Source organism: Psittacula echo, assembly GCF_963264785.1.
Source record: "Psittacula echo genome assembly, chromosome: 1".
NCBI classification, from domain to species: domain Eukaryota; kingdom Metazoa; phylum Chordata; class Aves; order Psittaciformes; family Psittacidae; genus Psittacula; species Psittacula echo.
In genome coordinates, this window is record NC_137735.1 from 90982975 (window position 1) to 91009745 (window position 26771).

Genomic DNA, 26771 nt, shown 5'->3' on the forward strand with positions numbered 1-26771 from the left:
TTAGTTTGTCCCTGCTTACTTTCCCCAATGGGGATAGTACCATGACTGCTATTTCACAGAGTGCTGTAAGAATGAATTAATGTTTTCAGAGTACTCTAATACTAATGCAGTGATGAGTGTCATAGGACAGTCCATGAGGAAATTAATCATTCTGTCTTCAGATCAGAATTTGAATAGTGCACAATAAATAAAGCCTAAGGCCAACACTTAACAATGAGGGTAATTCAAAATATCAAACATCCAGTCATGCAGTTACCAGTATCCATCCATTCTGTGCACTATATGAGGCAGCAGTCTGTGGAAGGAAACAGCATGCAATTATATCTTGACATCTTGATGCCAAGATGTCGTAAAAACATGCAGACAACTTCATTTCCTAACTTCTGAACATTTGGCTCTGCAATTTACTTATTTTATTTAACGGATCAGAAGAGCATCCTCAGAAAGAACTGCTGCAAACAAAAACAATAAACAGCAAGAACAAGTTTCTTAAATTCCTCAAAACCACTTTTCTGGTACAGATGAAAGAATCAGAAAATACATGGTTTTCCCCATTATAAACTCCATTTCTGAATTCAGGCACAGCTTTGATCTATGATGCAGTCGAAAAGCACCTCTGCTTAGGAAAAAGAACATTTCTCAGCTGTTTTCAGCTGTCTTTCCCCTGCTCACCTTTTAACTTCTCTCTGTTTGACTTCAGGAAAAACAGCAAAACAAACAGAAAACAGCATACAGAGCCACCAAGCCACAGAGATCCTTTAGATCTTTAACTGTGGCATAGACATCTTTTTTCCTATAAAAAACCTACCCACAGTCTGTACTGTACTAAACAGCTCTCATAAAAGATGAAGTGATGAAGTGTGCTTCTGTTCAGGGACAGTTTTAATCTGACAGAACAGCTGACACACACTCGTACACAAGCTTCAATTCTAATGACTCATGCCTGCTGAGATCAAACTAAAGCTCAAGCTGAACCAATCAAAACACCTGCAGCCTCACTGGCTACCACACAGCTTTGCAAAGTTTTATTAAATGCACTGATTTTGTTTTTATATATCTGCTGGATATAAGGGGACAGACCTCACAGAGTTTTCTGCCCCTGTGTCAGGTGATCACACCTTTAGAATACCCCTAACGTTGTTATTTAACAGCTCTACAAAATGTATCATGGAACTTTGGCCATAATATCTATTGATTTACATGACTGAAAAACTATTTCTACAGCTGACAGCTGTCAGAGATCTAACAGAAGAAACTACTGCAGAGAACTTTGGGGGTACTTCATATGAAACCATTTGTACTCTTAAAGTGTCAGTGTCTTGCACTGATGTACAAACCTCAGAAAGTTTATCACTAGCTTCATATTCAAATTTTGATGAATATTTTACTCACCTGAGCTTTGATAAACTTCCTGATATTCCTATGAGTTCGGCAGCATTCAGTTAATAAACTGAGAACTGGAGTCAGACCTTCTCTATAGCTGCTTCCCTAAAATAAACCCAAATACAGATAAAACATTTTTAAGAGCAAATCTTCCTTTTCAAATCCTACGAACCCTTCAATAAAGTCCTATATGACAGCCAAAACATGAACTTTACATAGTTACCACCAAAGAGCCAGAAGTCCATCCTAATACACAAATATGCTTCAGATATTCATAGGAATTTGCTCTCAATTTTGAGGTGTTTCACAGTCTAGAAGCAGGACATCCATATTTGTGCTAAATACTGTCTGAAAGGTTTGTAAGAAGCTTTACATGTGTGCACTTTTTGTTTTAATGAAAGAGGCCCCCAATGTGTAGAATCTTTGCAGCCCATACCTTGTCTATTCTCTTCTCCATGAAATCCAGTAAAATCTGGATTGCTCCCATATTCATACCATTGTATTTTATATCTGTTTCCTCTTGGGCTGATGGTTTAATAAGAACATCCAAGCAAGAAACCGGAACATTGCTTAAGAGGTTGATTGCATTGCTGAAACAGATTTAATAAAATAATTATTATTCATTTGGAAGAAAGAATTAAAACCAGAGTACAACTCACCATAAACTGTACAACTGCAACCAAAAAGAGGCCCTGCAATTCAACAATGCTTTATTTTCTACTCCTTGGGTTTTAAGGAAGGCAGAATGCATTATCTTAGAACTAACAAGCAAAAAGAAAGACAAAAGCTCCAAAAGCTATATTGCAGCAGCGCATTATTACTTCCAAACCCCACAGTATCCTATATCCCACAGATAAGGCACAGCATCCAGCAGTGCATTTACAGCAGCTGATCTTGCAGGACAGCAGGGGGAACTCTCACATTGATTTGCAGCGATCAGAGCTTTTTCCTCCTTGAAACTTGTGACATTTTACAACGCATCTGTGTTATGATCATTAATGAGACCAAGTACACCACAGAAAACATTTCCTCCTCCTGCAACAGTGGATTATGGTGGCAATCTCTCAGGTCCCCCAAAATATTTTCACTTGTACTTGGCTTGTACAAGTGCACTGGAAATACAGAAGGCTTTTAACACATTAAAAAAATTACCAGATTTATTTCCTGAGCACTACTTTCTGTAACTGACAGTCTCTGCACTCAACAAAGCACGAAGAAGCGCACTTCCCAAATATCCATTAAGTGATTTATATTAGACCACAGGGTCTCTCCCTCATCTTTAGTGGAGTAAGAAGGAACTTACTTTGCAAGGGTCTCTTGTATGGTGCACACACATCCTCTGAGTTTGCTATCTATCTGTTCTCATTATACAGAGTTGTGTTTGTACTTTACTTGAATATGGGGCTGAATTACACAAATGCTGCAAAAATTAGAACTCGGTCACTATTTACTTGCTGATGCCCAACTAAACTTAAAAATGGATATACTTACAACTACTACAGAACTATTTAACCTTATATGTGCAGACCTCAAAGCTGTCAACGAAACAAGTACTGAAGTTTCAGGGATTGGCGAAGCATTCCAAAAATAGAGAAAACTTTTCACTTTAATAATACCTACTTAGAAGCTGCCCTAAGTTTCTATGCTATTAATATAATCCTAACAAAGAACTAGCGAAAGAGAAAGCAAACTGTGGCAATCAAACATAGCAGGATTTCTAACAAGTGTGCTGGTTTTGATCTGCGCAGACTCGGTGGCTGTGCCACATTGTGCCATCTCCCTTTTGCTCTATTAGCAATTGAAATTCAGACAACTTCTACTTTTTGGAAAGCTTGTTTCCCTTTGTTTTGTTTCTAATTCCTGTTTAAGATACGTCTTTTATATCATGGAAGTTATTCCTCTCCAATAATTCAGGAATAGCCAGAAACAAACCAGACTGAAATTCAACAAATATTTGGTGGCTTCAGGCCTTTCATCAAAAGTTCTCTTTTTACCAGTTTCTTATTAAACAACCAAGTTCCCGAACACCTACAAAATTAATTTTCTGGATCACTGTGTCTGAGCTATTCTTTTCAATAAATGAAGCCTGGCTTTCTGATCTTTGTCACTCCACTGACAGTTTTATTTGTGGTAGAGGAGTGTATGAAATTCTCCAGCTACCAGGAAGTCAGTGACTATGCACAGATCTGCACAATAGTGTTTGCATTCCTACTCCAGGGGGTAGAAATACTGCGTATATTACTCTCCCCTTTTCGGCTTCCTAGAGATCATTAATCACTGGGACATGACATCCACCCACTCATGCTCCCAGCCCCCTCCTGATATGCAAATTTAGAAGCAAAGGCCTATTTAGAGCTGCTGAATGCCTTGATTAAAACCTTGTTAGTGGGCAAAAATGGCACTTACTCTCAACATGTGGTGCTTTAAGCTGTTCATATTCAAACATTAAGTAATGACATGACAGAACCATGATAATGACAACAATACCAGGTACTAAATTAGTTAAGATATTTTTATAGGTAACTTCTTATTTATTTATTAGAAATAAAGCCACAGTGACAATCAGCACATCACAGCTTAGGGCGTGTATCCAACACCTGATGCTCACATAAAATAAATCCTCAACTTACACATTCAGAACATAAGCATTCAATTCAGAGCATAAGCATTCATACAATGTGCTTTAACATGCTGCCTGACCCCTTCATTTAAGCATCTTACATTCTGCAGATTTACAAACTTAGAGAAGTGCAAGTGATCCGCAATTCTAAGAAATAGACTTATGCTCCCTGATGCTTCATAAAGTTCATTCTGCATTCAACGCTGCTTATACTTTACTTTCTTTTTAACATTATTTTCATAATTGCCTTACTGATAGGCTCCAGGTGGAACTCAGTTGCACTCTGTTCTCCAGCTCACACCTCATCTCCAGCAATACAGATTGCATGGTGAGAGTCCAGCACCCTAAACAGCCCAAATGACAACACGGCCTCACTTTTGTAGCTATGCTATGTTAGCTATAGAGTGCTAACACAAGTTTACTCATTCATTGTTGAAGTTCCTATCAGGAATTAAAGTTTTGCTTGACCAAGTACATCAGGGGACTGAAGTGGGGCCCTCTGATCCAGGCTCCTGATCCCTCTGAGGATTTGCAAGGGCATTACTTCTGACTATACCTTTTCTATTCCAGAGCAGCCTTGTGAATAGTCTTGGCAGAAAAACATGTTAAATTATTCAGCTTTTATTGCGTCTTGCAGCACTCATGGACAAAATTCAGGCTCTGCAAATGGGCTGAAATAGCCATATCACAAAAGTCAAAATCTGCCCAGTGCTCTTCTAGCATGTTAAAAACCGCTGAGTTTGACGTAAATCAAGATCGAATACTACATGCAGCAATACTACACCTGCATTCTTTCTTCCATTAAGTTGAGCTAAATAAACTAGCTACAGAGGGTAGCTAACAGCTAACAGAGGGAGAAAGTTGTTTTCCCAGCATAACAGATGCAAAGACTGATGCAGTACCGCACTGAGTCTGATGGAGAAGGGGAAACAACTGAAGTGACACAGGCAATGATAACAGTTCTCATTTCTTTTCTGCTTCCCCCTCTCGGAATTATGGAGAATCCTTGCCTTGACTTGGCATCTCAGTAAAGTCCACATGGGCAGTATCTCTACACAAAACATCCCTTCTGACAGAAAAGAGGACAGAAATCCCACCCGTACTACATATTCTCTAAAGCTGCCTAATTCTGTATGTAAAGCCCTTTTTCGTATTTTATCTGCAAGTGTTTGCAAAAGCTAAAACCAAGACGACCTGCAAAACATACATCCTTTTGCAATAGCACAAGATAATTGATTTTTACAGGGTGATTAGACTAGTCAGATTCCTACAACAGATGATGTTTTCACAGGATGAGAATCAGCTATATAATAATTCATCAGCATATCAGGCAGTCTTGCTGACTAGATACAAATTTAAATGCTTAAAGGCTAATCTCTGTCTTCTTGTAGCTGTTGATTTTATCTAAGTCTCTTCAATTTTCCCAGTAGTGGGAAACCCACCAGTGCCTCCCTTAAATAAGGATGAGAGCACAAAACACCCACCATAAGGAGCAGCAAAGAGAAAACAGGCTGCCTTTTAGGGCACAGCACTAACTTTAGTCATGGCAACTACTGCAGCGGTATCCTAAATTATTCCAAACTAGTCTGCACCAACCGCGAAGGGCTCTGATGTAGGATTTTAGTCTTCACCTACTAAGACTGTTGATCTCTAAGAGCTTTCCAAGATTTTAATCAAGTTCATTTAACACTTTCAAGATTGCTGGGTGTGAAAAGCTATATCCCTCCTCCTGCAGACTGCCAGTTCAGAAGATGAGCTTCAAAAAATCCAATGCTTAGAAATACAGACATCTCTGAAGAAAATGGCAACGCTAAGTTTCATTGTGGAGAGGTAACATGGAATAGTGTTTGAACCTACCAGAGTGTCAGGCCCTGACCTAGGTGGATAAAAATAGGGCGTCACAGAAAAAAAGAGTAACACTGAACAAAGAACCACCACCTCACTAAAAATACTCCGAATTTGATTGCATTATTGGCTGTAAATACATAACAAACAGTTGGGTGGAGAACTATGGAAAAAAATCTAATGCACCTAAAACTGCAAGATGAGTCCCTCATCTTTGGAAAAAAATACTATCAGCAGGGAACTGATATTTGTACTTTTAATAAAGAAGCCTAGAACTATTGGAAATAAAATCCCAACTTGTTATTTCCATCTCAATCTATCAGAACTGCAAAAGTTCCATACAGAAATTCTCCAAACACATTTTTTCCATTAGCTTCTGTGGAAAATAACAGGAGTTGCATTCCACTTCAATTTGCACTACCCCTAGAACTTCCATGTATATTTTCATTCTCAGTTACATACGCACACAAAAAGATTTCAACAAGGTCAGCTTCATTATTATTGATCAAAACTAACAATCTTACCAGCCACCTTCCCTCTCGAACAGTGGACAGGCTTAAACAATATTTCAGGCAAACAGTTTAAATCAAAAAAGATTATTAGTATTTTACTCAAAATTAAGTTCATTGTTTCTCTGCTTTCCACTTTAGATTTTGGATAGAGTAATTTTTTGCCTATCAAAAAAACCCAAACAAAGCCTTTCAAAGCAGACTGGTTCTGCAATTCTACCCACCTGTGCAACTCTTCAGTTTTGTCTTCAGTAGGGCCCATGGTTAATAAGCAGTGTCGAAGGATGGCAGCCATGTAACGAAATTGATGAGATTCATTCTATATAAATATAAATTATGAAGATATTTTTTCATTTTGAAGATTGCAAGTGGGACTTTCAGGTCACTAGAATAATAAAAATTAAAGATGGAAAATACCTATTAGATCGTAACATCCATCCCTATCAATAAAAGAACTGTACCTTACAGTTCTCTGAATGCTTAATGCAACATAACTGTCATATGCTGACCTTTTAACTAGGCCTGGTGAAAGCTGATGGGGACTTTTTTCCAGTTAAACGAGCTTTCACTACCAGAAAACCCAGTTAAAGCATTTGCTCAATTCAATACCACTATTCCTAACATACCAATACTATCTTTCTTCACGTATTTACACATGGAAGCTTCTTCACCATTTAGATTACTTATGTTCTTCACTTCATTTGCCTCCTCCTCATTTAGACCTTTTGCTGCCAATAGTTTCATTCCCTCACCCAGTGTGTTTCTTCTTCTAATTCACTTGCTTCTGTTCCCTTGATACCTTTTCTCCATTTCATCTGTAACTTCTCTACTCTCAGCACCCTTATTTGCCCTACTTTTGCTCTCTCCAAGTGATTTCCCCTTCCAATTTTCAACCAGACAGCAGCACACAAAAGTACACCAGTAACCGCAATCATTTAACTGTGTCTATCATTGTCCTCGTGCTTTTTCATTAGCTCTTCTTGGCATCCATCGTATGTTCTGGTGTGTTTGACTTAGCAAAAAGCACCCCAATGCATCTCTTGTAACATCAGCACCCAAATTTGCCAGCTGTACCACATGCGGCTCTTGTCTGGCTCTGCTACTTTGAAACCATCTCCAGTCATTAAATACTGATGGTTCAAGTGGTTCTTTCCTTCTATAGGATGGACCTCATTTAGTTTTTTAGCCACACACCAAACATCTCTGCTCGCTTTTTATTTCCCATCCGGTCTACTGTTTGTAATCCCTTCAGATTCTGCATCTTCAGCTCACTTAATTAACATCCTGTTTACTCTTCTTATAGATCATTAGCATTTCCACAGGGATACTCGCTAAGCAGAATGACATCTGGCTAACCAGTAGTAAAGCATGATTTAAAGGTTCCTTGCTTTTAGGAACTTTTAGTAGAGACATTATATAAACTTTGTCTCAAAACACAAAATCAGCTTCTCCCACCTCAGAATGTTTTAAACTCTCATTAAAAACAAAAGAAAGGAAAATTTCCTGACAGCCGCATGCATGGGCTCTTCATTCAGATAATGGCCACATGAAACTTCATAAGGTAATGCCACAACTTTGTGCCACCTCGCACCTGCCTTCCTGAAGTAAACTGGGCTTTTCATGTCTCAGGATTCCCAGTATTTTGAAAGATTACACCAACTTCAAGATCCAGATTTCAAGAGCTTACTTCTTACAAAGTGCACATGTAACAGAGCTTCATTTTCCAACTTTACACCTGACATTATTCCTCCTCACAGAATAACTTAATCACAAAGACAATACTTTCCAAACTCTGGACAAGTAAACCATTCATATAGCTGTGTTACATACTTGACTTTGGGTAATTTTTCTCCACTCGTTTCTCCCTCCAAAACAATCACTTGCCTTTACAAAGAACTTTCTCTGGTAAAGTTAAAGATATTTTTAATGAAAGTCTAAGTCAGGAATATAAACAAAAGAAAAGTCTGTCATTTTCTTTATGTTTCCCTTAAATTCAGAGTTTTAGCTTCTTTGACCCTCTCCCCATCTTAAATTTCAGGATTTCTTATTCAGGGTATCCTTGAGGCATCAAAGCAAAGAATAAGCTTTAGACTTTTCTCAAGTTTTACATCCCTTACTGTTACGATTAATGTCATATTTGCTGTTTAAGTCCAATGCAGTAAAGAGAACAATTGTGTCGATTTTAACTACTGTAAACTTCTGCTTAGCTTTATATGCTGCATATTTACAATGACCAGTGAAAAGTTAACAACACTATTTTAGAGACAATGTGATGGGAACTAAAAAGAAAGATTCCCTATATAATTCTATTACTTGGGTTATTCAATAAAACAAGTTACCATTTCTGTTCAGAAATTTAGGCATGCAACACATAGGAAGCATATCTGTTCAAGAAAAAAAAAGCAGATCTGACGCTACAATGAAAAAACCCAAGACAAATCCTATTCATAAGACGTAACAATGAAAGTGCATCTGGTTCTCATACTTGACCTCATCTTAAAAGATCAAGTTTCAGTCCAAAGCTGGTGTTGGGAGGATGGGAGATAAAGGTATTAAAAACAGTGCCACTCTTTCCTCTTTCTTCAGTTATTTGTTAAAAATTAGAGTTGATGTGTTTATCATCATGTCCAAAAAAACCCCAGAAGAAAACTAGACAGACTTCCCAGCTCTAATTATTACCCCATTGCTACAGTCCACAAGCTCCAGAGATGCAGTTATTGATACACTTACATTAAATAGTTTTTCCTAGCCAGCTGATTATTAGTAAGCAGCAGGCTAAACAAAACCATTTTAAAGAACACTTCAGCTAAGCCTTACCTCGCTGTGGACATTCCAACTGTCAAGTGTTACATTAAAAAGAGCTTTTAGTGCCTCAATGGCACAATCTGTCTCTTGCAAAGACAGAGGAGGCCTGTCACGATCTTCTGCTGCTTTATATTCTTCTGTCCATCTTACACTCAGGGAACTTTCCAAAGCCTGAGTCAAAACTTGCACCCCTTGTAGTTCCTGACGCAACTGTGATCTGATATCTGTGTGCAGAAGTGACAAGAGGAAGAGGAGGCGCAAATCAAAGCATTTAATGTCACCAACAAACTGCTGGTCCTTACATTTTTCCAGAAGATTGCAGAGCATAGCTGCAAGATTCAGTTCCAAACTGAGCTTCTGTGCAACAGCACTATTAAAAATTATGTTACAGAGGCATTTTAAAGCTTCTACTATAACAGGAAATTCAGAGACTCTCTCCAAAGGATCTTCTGCAGTGTCCAGCTTTGCTAGCCTCATGAGGATCTGCATGTTCCTCTTTGTGGTTACAGGCACTAAAACCTTCTTGTCCCTGGAGAGAATCCGGAGGGCCTCCAAGCAGGCAACTTGACATGAAGTTTTTGTGTCTTTTTCAAGGATGTTTAGAATTCCCTCACACAGTTTCTATGCAAACACAAGACAAACAAAAAAGGAACAGTTTTAGCATCAAGATATCAGTGGCAATAGGAAACTACTTTTACTAAGCTTCCATATAGCTTTTGAGTTTTCAGCTGACTTGAGAAACTAGGTATTCAATATTAGCTCTTCAAAAAATAAACCATTGCAAGACCTCCAAAGATCATCAAAAGCTTTCCTCACAGATACTATCTAAATGCATCAACAAATTGGCAAAAGCATTAAGCCAAAAGGCAGATGCTATCTACCATTATCAATTATGAAGTTCTCTTAGTATTGGGACTAAAACCCTGAGTACCAGAGTAATAAGGCTAGAGAGAAACAGGTGGTATTAAAAATACATCAAAGTAGAACAGTCACACCTACAGTACCTGAAAAATGATGTTGAGGTTGTTTCAGTCAGGGGAGGGCTGGGGAAAAAAGAAACCAAACCAAACTAACTGCTGCTCAACATACAAGTATTAGTACTCCATGTTTGGTAACAGCTATAATTTGTTGCCACGTCAACCTGATCTATGGACTTCTCCCATCTTAAGTAAGACCTTTAGAAATGTTACCTCTGACACAGAAACATAATGCAGTTTTATTGGAAGACTCAGGCTGTAGCAGTTTAAATAAATCAACAAAACTGCTGCTTTTTGTTCTTAAAGTCAAAATACTTCACCGATACTCTATAGCAACATGACTGCAGGGGTAAACATTAATCATATGAATGCAGTATGGGAAAATACAACACTCGAACAACCTGTGGGTCAGAACAGTAACAGTGAATTATAGAAGAATTGCCTTTTATAAGGCAGAAACAGAAAATCAGATGATCAAAAGGGAGAAAAGATAGGACAGAAGAGATTGCTTGATGAGAGAAGACTTCATATGCTTTTTATGCATTAAGCTCAGGACAACACTACTGCTCATGGGTACCAAAGCCAAAAGGATAGTTACAAAGAAGTTCCCAGATAAATGGCAATACAAACTGCATTGTACTGTACAGCTCTTCCTTTTAGGACACACTTCCTCCTCCTTTTTCACCCCCAACCTTTGTGTCTTGATCATCAACACAAATAAATTACCAAAGAAGCCAGAGCAGCAACTGATTTGAACAGCCTTAGTACAGAAGAACCACTTAGGACCTGAAACACATATTGTGGTCTCAAGCAGTGTATGCCAACCACAAAGTGATAAAAAACCCCAAACCACATGAATACTAGTAGAGCAAAGAAAAAATAGTTCTTTGGGAAGGGTTTCTGGAATTGCACTTTTCACCACCACCACAAAAATAAGGCCAGGAGCAAAGCTGCCTATCACCCTAACCCAAAGTTCCAAACAAAAGTTCCATTTGGGACACCCAAGCAAGTTTTGTTACTGTGATCACTTGTGATTAAAGCCAAAAATAAAAAAAAAGATTAAGTCTAAAGCAAATCTAGAGCAGACACACCAGAAGAATAAGGGAGAAAACAACCCAAGCCTTCAACAATGTTAAAAGACAATCTGTAAACAAAGTCAGACAGTAGGAACTCACAATATGATTTCCAGTATGCTTGTCCTGCGGTGAAGCCCACCCAAAAGCACCACCCAGACGATCAAGACTGTAACTGCATCTCCACAGCCCTGACTAGATTAATCCAGTAAGAGTTTGAAAACAAGGAGTGAGCTCCACCTCTTATTATCACACAGGCAACACGAGAAGTCATCGTCAGAATATTACAGGCACTGCAGCAGTATAAAATCCACATCTGGATTTTACCTGTACAGGCATACAGATACTGACTGTGGGAATTTCATGGACAAGTACCTGGAAAAAGATACTCAAGTACAGAAGTTTCCAGAGTTCCTCAACATTAACCTAATGCTGCTCCTACAGATATGTATAACCCCCTGACTTGAGCACAGCATGTTAGACCTGCACTAAATGTTTCTGAAGGTGACACCTTTGAAGCATTTTTTTAAAGATGCTAGGAAACAAAAAACTCACCAGTTTAGATCTACAGTCAAATTACCTGGTCACAGCTCTACGCCTTACAAGAACTTTGTTTCTATTGTTAAAAGTTTTCCATACAATTAACTGGGCTTTTGCAAGCTGAAGCAACAGTTGTGAGGTCTGTCTGGTTTTGAGGAATAACACAGAACTGAACGGACACTTCACAGAACTTCAGGAAAAGGCCAGTTGATTCTGTTAAGCACATTTTAAGCACATTTCTATTCGACTTAGCAGTTACAGCCTTCCTTGTTAACATCAGCTGCCACAAGGTGGTCTGCAGTAACTTACCCGAGTCCCACTGCTGGTTTACCAGCTGGACTCTGCCTTCAGAACTGTGAGTACCATATTAACACCACAAGAAGTCAAGTTACCAGCCTTCCCCAAACCAAGATGATGAACGAACATTTCAGAGACACACTGGGCCACACAGCCTGTCTTATCAGTAAATAAATACAGCACAGAAATGTATCTGATTTTTCATTAACAGTGCTGAAGGTTTCTTCTAGGACTTTAAATACCAAGGATCACTTCATAAATTATCTGACCTGATCAATACCCACTGAAATTAAAGGGAGTTTCCACTCGGTTTTGTTAGCAGCAGAGCCTATACACATCTTGCATCTGGTGCACTGGCCTTTAATCTCAGTCAGATAAAACCTGAACACTCATTTGACTACAAAGAGACCAATCCTGCCAAATTCAGACTGATTTCCCCCCCCCAACTCCGTAAGTTGTACCCACTTGCTGCTATGGAAGTGTAACTGCAATTTCAAAAGCACTGCAGGGAAGATCCCAAAGGGCACCAAACCCCCACTGAATTGCCATGGAAGGTGGAAGCCTAACCCTCCCTCTACACATCTGAAGACTACCTTTGCAATTTAATTCAAGATTATAAAAACCATCATCTCATAGCTTCAAATCTTAGTGAAATGCAGCAACAGAGGATTCTTAACTCTGAACAGCTGTACAAAAGATAGAGACTAAACAGAATAACGTTCCTGAAGCTTTGGCTGCATGAAAGATTTCCCAACATAAACAAACCTAGAATTTACTCTTAAAAGCATCAATTATTCACTCTACTAGACTAGGACACTAGATTAACAACTAAGCCATCACAAACTTAAGAACAGGTTACTAAGCTTCCTAGCCATTACAGCAAAAATAACATCTAAGACTCCCATAAGTGAAAATCACTTAGGAACTGCTGGCAAAGTTCTCTGGACTTAGATCCTGGTGAGTCATCAAGAGGGATTTTAAAGGAATCAGCATTCAGTTATGACAATACCACTTGCAATACTGCCAAAATCCATGACAGTGAACCATTGCTGGCTGATCTCAAGTGCCAATAGGAGCTTAGGAAGAAGTACAGCATCTGACTACAGCTGAAGAGTGATCCATGGGAAGTTTTGAAGTAAGGAAACAAAATTCATCCTACCAGGAAATCACCCTGGAGACAACTTAAACCAAATGCTATACAGCACATTTTCTGCTTTCCCCTTGATGGTGTGAAGGAAGTGATCCCCAGAGAGAAGAGAAATAGGAAAGGATGTGACCACAAAAGCATTATTATGCTTTTCATTTTCTTTAGGTGGTACTTTTTCTATCACCCCATAGACCATTAGCATAGCATAAACTAAGAGGCACAGATGTTATTTATTTAGTTGGAAACAAAAGCACAAAATATCATCTGATGATTGTCCTACTTTCAGGGGCTTATTGCTATTCCCTAAATTACTGTAGGAATTTACCATTCCTTTTTTTTGAGTTCTCTCCTTTCAACATTCAGAAGGGAGTTTGACTTTCATCAGTTCTGCTACAGCAAGAAGTGCTTTTCATGTACTTTTTCCATGGAACAAGGCAATTTCTAGCCTTTTTAAAATTGTAAAATACAGTTACTTCTCTCAAATTCAAGAATTCTCAGCTTCCTTGCTTTCAGTAAGGTTAAGCCAGATTCTTTTGCTACGCTGTTTCTTTTGTCTATGCTGTAGTGCAATGATAAAGTATTTTCAAGTTTTATTTCATGTTAAAGAAAGGAAGCCCCAAAACACCCACTTGTCATCTTGTCTTGACAAGTAAAATATCAACCCATTTTCATCCTTTATCCTGGTAGCATCAACTCTTGATGATAAGCACCAACACAGTCCTATAGAAAAAGCAACACCCTGGGATAGAAAAGACCTGCATTTTCTTCCTTGCTCAGCCACAGACCTCTTGTGTGGCTTTGGGCAAAAAGGTATCACCTCTTTACTTCCATTTTCTTTCACCATCTTTGTTTACAGGCTAATTAGATTGGAAGGGGAAGAAGGGGGAAGCAAGGAGGAAAGGAAAGCACTCCAAGTGCTTCTTAACAGGTGCTTGTATTTCCCAGGCTCAACCTCAGCTAGGGGATTCTAGGTGATTGTGAAAAACAGGGTACTTCATGATCCTGCTCTTTGGCCCTAGGGTGCCTACACGCAAGGTCCTTTTCTACCTCCTCTCTTTGTGCTTGAAGATGTTTAAAAAAAAATGCTTGACCTATATTAACTTCTTTTCAATTCAAAGATCAGCAAACTTTGGCTACGTTACGTCAGCTGAATTTACTGTAGCTTCTCAACACCAGAGTAATAAGTGTCTTGGTGAGAAAAGGAAACAATTTCCCTTTATTTGCTTCTTTCCCTTTGGCAAATCATTCTCTTATACAGGCTTTCAGATTAGAGCAGGAACAAGAGAATACAGTCTCCAAGCTGCAAGTTTTCAAACCCAAGCAAACACCACTGCTTCATTAAACATAGCATTTAATTTAAACACAGATTGTTCAGTGCTAGAGAAGCTGCAATTCAAAGGTGAGCCACAGAAGTTCTGTTACAGAAACAGAGTGCATACTTTTTCTCTGCACCTTTATTTTTTACTTATGCCATAGACACTGTAAGTACCAGGAGAGGTACGCTTCTTAGCAACTGAGTTTAATTTAAAGCAAAGGGGAAAAAAAACCAACCTGTTGTCATATTGACTTGGAAATAGATGTTGCTCCTATTTTTCCACTTTCCTCAGTAACACAGCATATTAGTAACAAAATTGCCAGAAAAGCCCATCAAGAACAGAAACGCTGCAACAGAAGAACCCTGGAAGTGTGCTTGGTTTTGTATCACCTTTACTCATTTCTGAGGATCAACATTCTTAAGATTTCTTCGTACATTTCAAGGCATAAATTCACACATGTTCACAGAACAGTGTATTAGCACATGGAGAGCAATATGAGTATGTCAGACTTACCAAATTCTTACCGCACTTACTAGGCTTAACTTAAGCAAAAAATCAAACTTTTTAAAGAACTGTCCACAAGAATCAAATTAATCCCCCCCACTCTTCTTTAATTGCTGGCAAAGAAAGTCACAGACCTAACAGTACATGCTTGCTCACTCTTAGCATGGACAAACCAGAAGCCACCATGTCTTTGGCTTCTCCAAGTATTATATGCCAGAGAACATTCATTTAGGGGAACAGGAACATCAGAAGTGGTACAAAGTAATGCTTTCCTTCACCTGCACTGGCTTAAGTCTCTCTAGCTCACTTTGTCTTCTGACCCATGCTTTTCATGACTTTCAAATTTCAGTTTTATTTGTCTGTAGGGCTTCAAGTGAAGTATGTTCTTAATTTAATTCAGCCTAGCTCATTTGCTGTTCAGTGGTAAGAACGGTTAATGAAACCAAGGGTAGTGCCAAACAGAAAGTTCACAAGGAACTGTATTTCCCCAACAGGTCACATAGGTCTGCTGTTGTTTACCAACTCTGTTTTGTTATCTATTCCTCAAACTTACCTTCTACTTTACTATAAACATGAAGATTCATAGCAGACTCTACCCAATTTTCAGGTGGATGAATGTTAGTAGTAACCACAATAAACTGTACATGAATTTTTACGACTCTAAAGTTTCTGTAGCTCCCCATGTTTCAGAAGTTTCTCTTAAAACACAAGTCCCTCTCCACCTCGTATAAGGCAAAATTAAGCATTTTCCTCATTTCTTGTATTTTCAGTAGACTATGCAAAACCAGTGTTGCAGAAAACCAGAGAAACTATGGTTTTGGCAAGTTAGAGATAAGAGATTAGAGGAGCAAAGAGGCATAATTTGGAAGTGCTGAATAAGAATGTTTCTGCTAATAGGAACAGCATTAAAAGAATAAAATAATTGTTTTATTCTGCTATTAGGTTCCAAGTGAGAAAGTAAGCCCAAGAATATTTCAAAAGTTAGTTCAAGCTTTCATTTTGTCTGGAAGACAATAGTCATATAACATTTATAATGAACAGTACTGACAATTAGATAACCTTGTCTGAAAAGGCCATGCCCAAATTTTGCCTAGTCTTTGTGAACACATAGGGGTGGAAATGGGAGGTGTACACTTGTATTCCTTGAGGATTTAGCCTTCTTCATGTGAAAACTTCATTGCTGAGCCCATACTGACAGCAGGAGGTTGACATATTTGGCAGGAGCCAGCCAGCTCTGACATGTCAGAAGTCCCAAGTCACAGGTTTGACCATGTGAGATGGTACTCCATAAGGAAGGCAAGGGGTACACACCGGAATCCGTGTTGTCAGAACTGGTGGAATAAACCCTTGGTTAGGGTTACAGAACGGTGAAATTCTGCATAGCTGCATTCTCAGCAGCCTTCATTGCCCTCTCCACTGAACTGGGAGAACCTCTGTAACCCAGAGGTGAAAGAAGGGTGTTATAAGGAGAGACGCTTGGCAGAAACCTTAAGAGATACAAAAACTGAAAAATGCAGGATGGGAGCAGGCAGAACCCAAGGGAATTAAAACAAATGCTTAGTATTAATGAAGGATACTTAGTAACTTTCCTTCTCTTAATGACTGGTACTCCCTTAGGGGTTCCAGTAAAGTCAGAACAATAACAGCAATTAATACTAAGATACCACACAGTGTATCCACAGGAGCTCTTGAGCTTAGTATTTTTATAGGTCACTCACTAACAGACTTTAAAAGCTTGAATAAAGTACTGGGAGGAGAAAAGCTCTGTGCCTTTGTGGCTGCAGGAGCCTTCAGACCTCCCAGAAGTGTCACAGTGTCAACAGCACTACCTAATAATGAGGTTCTGCTGAGATTTAGAGCATGACAGCATCTCACTCCATCAGCATATTTTACTGCTCATATCCTTCCAAAGTTCAAATATGGCACAGTCCACAGCCTTAAGGAATATCCCCACATCATGAATTTAATTAGAAGAGAAAGGCCCACAAAACATTTGATGATTTGCCATCATCTATTTCACCAGCTTTCGAACAGCAGCATGGGGGGAAAAGACTTTTGTTGATTGTCTTACCACTAAAGAAAGCCTTGAATTTTAGATCCATTATGTTCAAGAAAACTGATTTCAACCTTTAAAGATTTAGATTACAGGACAAACCCAACAAGTGAGCCAGAACCAGTAGAGCATTAATAAGGAGTTAAAAGCCCTATAAAAAGTGAAGCAGACAAAACACAAGGAGTTAAAGAGGAAATACATCAATCATGAAGACCCTGGTAAGAATACAGCTTATGAGTAATATTCTTATATTTGGCTGCGGCTTCCTTTTTCTTGTTTTCCCTTCCTCCTTTAAACTCAGCATCTTCATCCAATTTTGAAAGTCAGTCTTGCTTGCTATCTTGGACAGATTTACTTTTTCTGTTATATCACCTAGGCAAATGGTGCTGCAGCTTCTTCCAGTCGTGGAAGGCCATGGCTAGCTAGGGAATCAGTACTGACAGATGTTTCCAAAACACAAACAGTGCTGTGATTTTCTCACCATTTTAAGTCTGTAAACAGCACAAATGTGTTGCTACTTCAGAAGCACGATTTGGACTTGTCAAGGTATAAACAATAAAGAACAAAGCTATTAAGTGATGAAAAAGTGGTTCCAAAAAAACCCTTTCCTTTTTGTATTAGGACATGTAAGTCTTGAGCTGAAGTGTCTGCTGAGCCAATTTCAGAGGGAGACATTACGCTTGACACCTCTCTCCAAGGTGACTGCCCAGTCATAATACCAGATATTAATTTTCTGGAGCTGATTCAAGCACAGACCTAAAGAACCAACTGCTCGTGTCAAACTTACCACACTGCTGTGAGGCACAGCAGTTCTGAAGACTCAACCTCTTCCAGCAAAATACTGTCAAGAACTTCTGGGCTGGTCGGAACAAGTAAGTATTTTAGATTTCTAAGAGCTGTGTAAGCTCTTCCGAAGCAACCACAACGCCTTCATTTGAACCTCTACTCCAGAACACATTACCTCTGGTTGGCAACTTTTATACTGTTTACACACACAAACTGAAAACAGGCTTTCAGAAATTAATGGTTTTTATTAGTATACACCAAGTTAAGGAACGGCACCAAGTTGATCTGGCTGGTATCCGAGTAGGTCACACAGTACAACATGGACTGCCAACTGATCTATATCCATACCAGGAATCATGTGGGACAATGCAGACATATACATCATTAAACAGAACCACCAGGACAAGTAATAACTCACATTCAAATCTTGTGGGTTTCAATCTTGCGGCTATGTCCAGATAGACAAGCTTGATAGCATTACCTCTCTTCCTGCCTTCTAGAGGACACAACCTACTTTCCTCCCGGAGTTCAGCATTACAAACTCACCGACGATTTAGTTAGTTTACAGTCTAAAGCATCATTACGATAGCCATATTACAGCAGAACAATTTTTGCTGTCCAATGTACCCAGTTTCCGTAATTAAGCCATAGTTTCAATCTTTCTGTCTCTCCTATTTTATATGTGTCACTGTTGTATATGCTTTGTCCTCTCCCTAAACAGTATTTAACCTAGAAAAGCGTAAAGCACAGCTACTCCTACGTTACACAACCTTGCTGTAATTTCAAGGTCATGACTGAAGCCATGTGGTAAGGCAGAAGAAAAGCCCTGCATTACTATTGTTCTTTTACTTGCACTCTTCCACAGACATGAATGATTTACAACAAAGTTTGGGAGTCTTGCTGAAGTAACTAAAAGCAAATTTACTCCTAGACATGAACAAACACAGAATGCAGCAAGAGACGAGTAAGAAGCATGTACTGCATTCATCAGGTTATATGGCAAGTTTTCAATAGCACCAGAAGCCAAAGACAAAAAATCCTGAAGTTCCTCTGTATGTGCCCCTACACCTGAACTTCAACTCTCCTACATGACTTCATTATGGATTGTGATCCTTTGTCTAAACATTCTTTCACTGCAGTCATGCCAAGCTAATAGCAGCAGAACTGCAAACACTAGCAACTCAAGTGCATTTTGGTATTACTAAACAAAAATGCAACTTGTTTCTGAACTAGAATGAAACTACATCATGCAGGCTTTGAGTAACCCTCATTACTTTTGGTGGCAACTTCACTAGTTTGCTCCTAGTAAGAGCATGTACTACTTTATCTTTCCATTTGAGCATTTTCTGGTTTTTTTTCCTTAACTGAAGGATGAAAGGAGTGGCTCAATGTTGTACAGATACTAAGGATATCTAACACCTGCAGCTGATTAGCTGTCAACACCCCCACCACTCATTGTCTTTAGTTAGCTTTTGCCAATTTTGTCTTCCAATCTATTCTCCTTTCCTATGTTCTCTACTTAGCATTCAGTTTTCAGACGAGATACTTTCTCATTCTCAAGGTAAAAGAGGTGGAAGGGATGTGGAGATAAAAAAAGGAAGATGACAAACACAGTAAGAAAACCAAATCAAGATCCCACCCGAACTCTTCTACAGATCAAAAAGGACACACACAGTCCATCACCACATTACTCAACATCAACTTTGAGTAAAGCCATACATAAATCCAAGCTAAAACATCTTTCAGTAATAGTGTAATGAAAAGCTGTAACTTATAATACACATAACCAACGAGTTTGTAAATGCAAAGGACAGAGAGACTTATCCCACCCATTTCTACCAAAAAATCCTCAACTTAATATGTGGAAATATTTAGATTGTGGAATCTAAATATTGTGGGAAAATCATGGAATGAATCAATGTGTGTCCAATCTGAGACAAGCTATCCTTGCAGGAACCTTGCAATTCCGGTTTCAAGCTCAGTTTATTTCAGAAACAGTGGAAACATGGAGCCTCATTCACTAATGAACATCTCTGAATAAGTATGCAAATCAGCCCAAAAACTAATTAGAAAAAAAGAAAGGAAGGGTCTTGTCATTACACATTACACCATAAAAATAACAACAGGAAAGAAAAAAAACCATGTCCAAGCTCTAAATGTGAGGCTGTGGATGGATCTCCAGGGACTTGTTAAGCCCTAACACACCTATACAGCTCCATGTTACAACACAAACATTTCCCATCTTTGGAACCTGACACGCACAGCACACATTCCACTGACTACAGCTACCTTTGGATTAACAGACTTCTGTAGCTCTGCCTCTCTTATAGTTCCACAGCTTTCTTCTGTACTTGTCTCTTAATCTCTAGTATTCTTTAAATAGCTAACATAGACAAGAAATACAGCTGTGATATTGCTACCTGGCGAGAAGAGAGAAAATAGAAAAATGTATTGCAAAACTTTTATCTCAGCAGATACAAAAGACTGGTTTTACTCCTCCAGCCCATCCCAAATCTGTACCCTATACAATTATTTATGGGTTTTTCTGTTACTACTTTTAGTCAAGACAGGGGGTTCTGCTGGAGGCATATGATTTTCTCTTTCAGAAAAAAAAAAAAAGAGGAATGGGTAGTTGTCACATCTCTTTGAAGAAACACAAGATTAAACCAGAACTTTATAATCACTACTTGCACCATTTCACAGTGGCAGCTAAGTTAAGAGACTGCTTTTACTTTTTTTATACTTCTACCCAGAGCGGGCATGCAGCTTGATAGCCTATTTTATTTACCTTTCTTTTGTCTTCATCTGCTGGATCAAATCTGAAAATGGTCCTATTCTGTAAAAAAAGAGAAGAGTTCGCATTCGTTACATGAACATCTGCTGCTAAGTATGTAATACCTGTGAAAACATTGTAACACTTCAGGAGCCTGGTAAAAACCAATCTCAGATAATGAGGCCACAATCATGCCAACTCATGTCCTTTTCCCTTTCTACCCAACAGCATGAGCTACAGTAAGTGGCTCCAAGTAACAATCTCACAATCACTATCAGTATAGAGCAACCCTTTATCTTTGGGCTGTTTCTGATGTGCATTAACCTCAGGCACGGCACTTTACAGTGTAAAAAACGTTATCTATAGCCTTGTGTTTTACAAACCCCTTATTACTCAGATTCTTCCCCAAGCAGTTCTGGCTTGCAGCCTTTTGACTGTACTTTAAAATGTCCCATATCAGAACCACCATAGTATAATCTTGCCCAGAAAACAAGCAGAGCAAATCAAATAAGACTCACTACAAAATCTACCCATTTCCATATTGTGGCTATTTCCAAACCACATTACCAAGGTATTTGTTTCTCTAGTACAGTCAAACACAAGACAGACATGGTCTAACAATGAGTACTCATTTTCTGTTAAACACTTCAAATAGTAGTTGAGACTAGTTCTATCTTAGTTTCCTGAAGTATGTTATTAGTGAAATACTCTCATAGGACACAAACTTTATTGTGCCAGCCAAAGACAACAGCAATAATACTATGCAGTTAATTTAACTACATCTTCAAACCTTCCAAGTGATTAATCATGATGAACAGCTTCTCAATTTCCATTATTTATAATATATTATTTATAGTATACAACTTGCTATATCATGTAAGAGACTGAAAACTAAGTGACCCTTCATAGCACATTAGTGGCCTCTTACCTTTCATGACACAAGCCAACAATTACAGAAAAGCCTTGGACATCTATCCTATCATCAAGGGTTACCAGTATCAGTTAGAGCCTTGATGACAGTAGGAAAATAATTCCTTTCCTTCTCTTACAGGGCTCCCAATAACACTACTGAACCACACAAGTTAAGCAAAACGCCAGCCAAAAGCAAGTGAACATTAAATGATGAGAAATTAACCAAAAGAAGGCAATATTTGCACTTGCACATGAACATTCTTGGGAAATTTACAACAGAAGTGTAGTGACAGTTCCTTCAGTCTAAACACTGGAGGAACAGAAGTTTGGAATACTCATTGCAAGCAAGACAGCATAAAGGACCAAGAACAGACCTACTATCTTCTCTCATAATTATTCTACAGCAACCTGCACCTTTGAAACACACTTAATCCATCTTTTCTCTTCAATCGAGGTATATTTAATTTGTTATTTGGGAAAAAAAAAAGGAAACCTAAAGCCCAAAAGAGGCATAGGTAAAGATCTGGAACCTGGAGTACTCTGTCTCTGCTGGCCCACTAGCAAGATAACGAAGTTAGTAATGTGTTCCACAGAGAAATGTAGGAAACATTAAGGCAAACTTCTTAACAAGAAACACAGCAAGAGAAATGTCATGTTGAGACTTCAGAAGTATTTAGCTACACATGTAACCCCAAGATTTCATTCAAAGACTTGAAATGTCTTTGATATAGACATCTGATATAGACAGAATAGAAACCGCAAGATACCAGTCACTGCCACTGCTAGACCTAAAAGATAGATTTAAAACTACGTATTGCATGTAAGGCAGCAAATTTCAAGCCATCTCTTGGAGGCTGAAGGATAACCATACACCAATCCACATTCATTTGGTTTCCCTCTAATGACAGAGCCAGGAATCTTTAACTAAACACCTGAATGTTTATTCGTGTAACAGATTCCTAAATTTCAGCAGATAGTTAGTTCAACACAACAGCATTTACATCTATAGTCAGTACAAGCTTTAGATGCTTGCATACCAGTCACAGAAGTGTCTACACAAAGAACAGACACCTGACAGGTTGAGTTGTGATCTTCAGAGACAGACTATTCTGCCCTATTAAAATCCAGGTGTCAAGATGTCCCTATCAAAGGTGGGAGGAGAGGAGAGGGAGAGAGAATGTGGGAATCTATCTAACATCTAGCTTCACTCCAATTTCTACTTCCCAACATCACCTTCCCTTCACTTCTTGACTCAGCACACACGTACCACACTGCAATGGCAGTACTAGGTACTCTAATACCTGTCAGCACTAAAAGCTCAACCTGTTGTAACCCTGCTTTCAGCTGTCTTCTTTCTTCCCTTTGCTTGCCCAGAAATGTAATAAAACCAAGTGAGGTTTTGCAGTCCACTTCAGACAAACCCCAGTCCCACTGCGGAGCTGTTCCCCTTCACGTTGACCCTGTCACTGCCGAAGCAAGTGCAAAGGGAAGGCCTCTCCCCAGTACACCACCCAGACCTGGGGACAGACGACTGCCTGCAAAGGGCAGCACTGCGGGCAGCCAAGCAGGTACACAATGGTCCCAGAGGCTTCAGTGTTACTCTCCCAGCCTCTTTCCCGGGGTACATGCAGGTTAAAGACGTCGGAAGCAAACTGTGGAACAGCTCTTTTTAGAGCCTGATAACCGATAACCTGCTATGCTCCATGTCAGGCACGTAAGGTACACGCAAGACAGAGGGCGCGGGGGGCCGAACCTGGCACTGAGCGTTATCTACCCGCGATACTGCTGGCTGCGCGCCCCCTTAGGAGCCTGCTTCCCGCCAGGCGCGGGCCGCGCTCGACACCCCTGCACAGAGGGCGGACAGCACTCGGGGACACGCCGGGGAAGCGGCAGCAGACGCGGCCGACGCAGCGGACCGGCCGCAGAGCCGAGGGCGGGGGCCAACGGCAGGGACGACCCTGGGCCCAGCGGGGCTGCAATACTGCCAGGGGAGCTGAGGGGCCGGTTCGTACCGCGAGGGGAGGGGGAACTGCCCGTTACCTCCTCGTTGTACCCCGCCAGGACCCGCTCCACCGCCTCAGAGCTGCCGCGCCCCTCCACGGCCTCCAGCACCGCGCCCAGCTCCATGCCCGCTGCCGCCGCTCGCCCCGCTCGGCTCCGCTGGCAGCAGCCACCGCCCCGCCTCGCCCTGACCTCCTGCCCCGCGCACCCCTCACGTGACACAACGTGACGTGTCGCGACACTACGCTCCCCTTGGAAATCACCCGGTCTGGCAGGCAGCGCTCTAGCGCTATTGGCTGGAGGCTCCGCCCGGGGCCCTTCTATTGGCTGTCTTCCTGCCCGTCCCGCCGGCAGGAAGAGGACTACGCCTCCCGGCATGCCAAGCGAAGAAGCACTGCGGTGCTCGGCAGGGTCTGGTGCCGCAGGGCAGGATGGGTGCTGTGGTCCGCTGGGCAGCCTCGGCGGCGTCAGGCGAGGGGGGCAGGCCAGCGGGACAAGTCCGTGGGTTCGAGACCCCAGAGGCCACGGCCGGCGGGAAGGGTGCCCTCTGCTCGCTCAGTGGCACAAAGCTTACCCCGACATAGGCCCCCCTCGCTAGGCTTGTCCAGTTGTGCGTTCTCTGCGGCTCACCCTTCACTTACCATGCCTGTCACAAGGAGAGCTACGTGCCAAAACACGGGCTGGCCACTTTCCCTCAAGTTTTTAGGCAAAATGTGATGCATTTTATGGTGCCTTCAACCACACCTGCCTCCGGGCAGATACTCCAGCGTGACATGGTTGCGGAGCTGCCTCCCGCCCTGCCCTTACCCACCAGCCCTGCTCAGAATGGTGCTAAGGGGCAGCCTGAGTGAAGTCTATGTCCATTGCCTGATGTGGGGCTTCACCATGTCTGGCAGCAAAACAAACCCTTCTGTCTCCAGGCTAACCCACCTGGGTGGTGATGGTACCTGCACATTCACCATTTCCATTTGGAGACAAAACCCTCTTTCCGCCTTGCCAAAACTGCCTGTGTATTCAGGGCAAAGGTGTGCCATGTCTCTAAAGAGCTTTTGAGGGCCATAGGTTTAAACTACACTGGGAAGAAACGTAGTATTTCCATAATCAGGGTGCCTGATAATCAAAATTTACTGTCCAGATAGCAGAAACAATGTATTGACTGAAAAAACCCCACGGTAATAAAACTTCAGAGACAGCTGAGGTCAGTCTCTCCTTGAGGTATTTATTTGTTCAGCGGCAATTCTGGAGGTACTCTGTGGTCATGAAGAGAAACCTTTCCTCTCACAAACCATCAACTCCATGGTGGTAAACACCATCAGGGCAAGGAGACTTCATCTGCAGATGGACAGTGGCTCCAAAGAGCAATGAAGGAGATAAAATATGTCCGTGTGTGTTAAAGATGCAGACCCAAACTAGGATGTGAACTTTCTGATTAGGGTTTCTTGCCACAGTGGGTTGAACTGAGATACAGAATCAGAACAACATGGTCATTGGACTGCAAGGAGTAATAAAATCCAGCCCGAAGTGCACAGCCATTTCTTCTGAGTCAGATCCATGTGTGTGCTAATGAAGCTATGGAGAGAAACCCAGTAAAAATAATCCTTTGCTTGCTGGATTTATAACTCTATAATGATGCATGAGATTGCTTAGATTTCCTTCATAGCGCAGCAAAACACCCATTTTACTTGTACATAGCCTATTTTTTTATTTTTTAATTAAAAATACCCTGAAAAATAAACACTTGGAAACTCGTACGGCCCTTTTAAGGCACATTGTTATTCATCATCGGTGAGTTTTAGTTTCCACTTTATGTAGCATAGGAAGGATTAGGATTTGAATGAAGGAGGGGGACAGAATAAATTGCATCCCCTACCAAAGGACTGCCAGACCTTTTCAGATGGGTGCATACCATGCGCCCTTCCCATGTTAGTCAGCTTTATCTAAACCTTCCAAAGCAATGTCTGCCCCTGAATTTCATGGGTTTCAGGGTCAGTCACAACAGAATTGTGGGGCTGGGGAGGTCAGAGGCCATTTTTGTCAAAGGGTAGTGACCTTAACAGCAAGAGGTAGCCTGACAAAAACAGGATTCATGCCAGTGAATGGAGTTCTCACTGCTCTTCCCCCGCTGAGTCTTTTTTCTACCTGGTAATGAAAAATCTTGAAGCATTGTAATGGATTTTTATATGCATACATACATGTATGTGTGTGTGTGTACAGCTGTTTAAAAATATTATATATATGTTAGCTATGCTGTAATAGATAATATTACAGTATATTATGTGGAATATATTACATAGTCTATCTTTTGTTATGCTTTAGCTCATGAAAAAGATCACACTTTTAATAAAATGTGTATTTGTTGTGAGAAGATAGATGGAAAGTTAGCAAGAAAAAAAGAAAAAGAGAAAAGAAAAAGAAAAGGGAAAATGAAAGGAGAAAAAAAAAAGAAAAGGAAAATGAAAAAGGCAAAATAAAAGAAAAAAGAAAAGAGAAAATGAAAAGGAAAAATGAGGAAAATGAAAACAAAGAAAAAGAAGAAAGAAAAAATGGGGGGAAGACAAGGGAAAAAGGAAAAAAGAAAAAGAGAAAAGGAAAACAGAAAAGAAAGAAAAAAGAAAATAAAGTGAAAATGGGACTGAGTCCTGTGGCGTGTGGTATAAAGTCTTCTTCAGAAAGATTTGTGTAATCTTTTATTTAAACTCTCTATTTACTTTATATACCCATAAATAGGTGGCTAGTCAAGAAGCAGCAGTTTCAGTAACCATGGTCAAGGGAAGGCTGCAGACTCTGACTCAGGAGGTTTGGCAATTTGTACTGGGATGATTTAAGAGATTCTTGCCCCTAACCATCCATTCTTCCCAGAGGTTATCATCTTCTCCTGAGCTGCTGCATTTCACCACTTGGTTTATACCCCTGTGACCTGAAAGCTGCAGCAGTATGTATAAATATGGTGGGTTCCAACCTGCGGTGGTCAAGGAGGGGGCCTGCTTTCCCTTGCAGCTCTTCTGATGCTGATAGGGATGGTGACCTCTGTAGTTACATTTGGTAATCTAGATACTGCTACCCAGGAACATGCAGTTTAAATTTAAAAGCCCTCATCCGGAAGCAGGTCAAAGGTAGTTGGAAGTGCATGTTCAGACTCCTGTGGCATCAACACAAGTTAATAAATGAATTAAAAATTTAAAAAAAGACAGACTGTGGAGGAGGTTCTGTTGCAAAAGCCTTTCAAAGCC

General features: G+C 40.3%; 1 protein-coding gene across 6 annotated transcripts in view; it reads right to left on the minus strand.

The window, feature by feature from the left end:
* RIC8B (RIC8 guanine nucleotide exchange factor B) overlaps positions 1-23716 on the minus strand; it is a 35748-nt gene extending 12032 nt beyond the window's left edge. For 3 of the 6 annotated variants that reach the window (XM_080634126.1, XM_080634124.1, XM_080634128.1), the window contains exons 1-6: positions 23581-23716; positions 20644-20691; positions 9175-9783; positions 6582-6676; positions 1820-1973; positions 1393-1488 (exon numbers count right to left, since the gene is read on the minus strand). In XM_080634126.1, coding sequence (XP_080490252.1) covers positions 1393-1488; positions 1820-1973; positions 6582-6676; positions 9175-9783; positions 20644-20691; positions 23581-23667 — 1089 coding nt within the window. In that variant the 5' untranslated portion in view covers positions 23668-23716. Of the gene's footprint in view, positions 1-1392; positions 1489-1819; positions 1974-6581; positions 6677-9174; positions 9784-10166; positions 10206-20643; positions 20692-23580 lie in introns of all 6 variants that reach the window. The other 3 variants (XM_080634127.1, XM_080634129.1, XM_080634125.1) reach the window with 3 other exon arrangements.
* Between the last annotated feature and the right edge of the window lie 3055 nt (positions 23717-26771).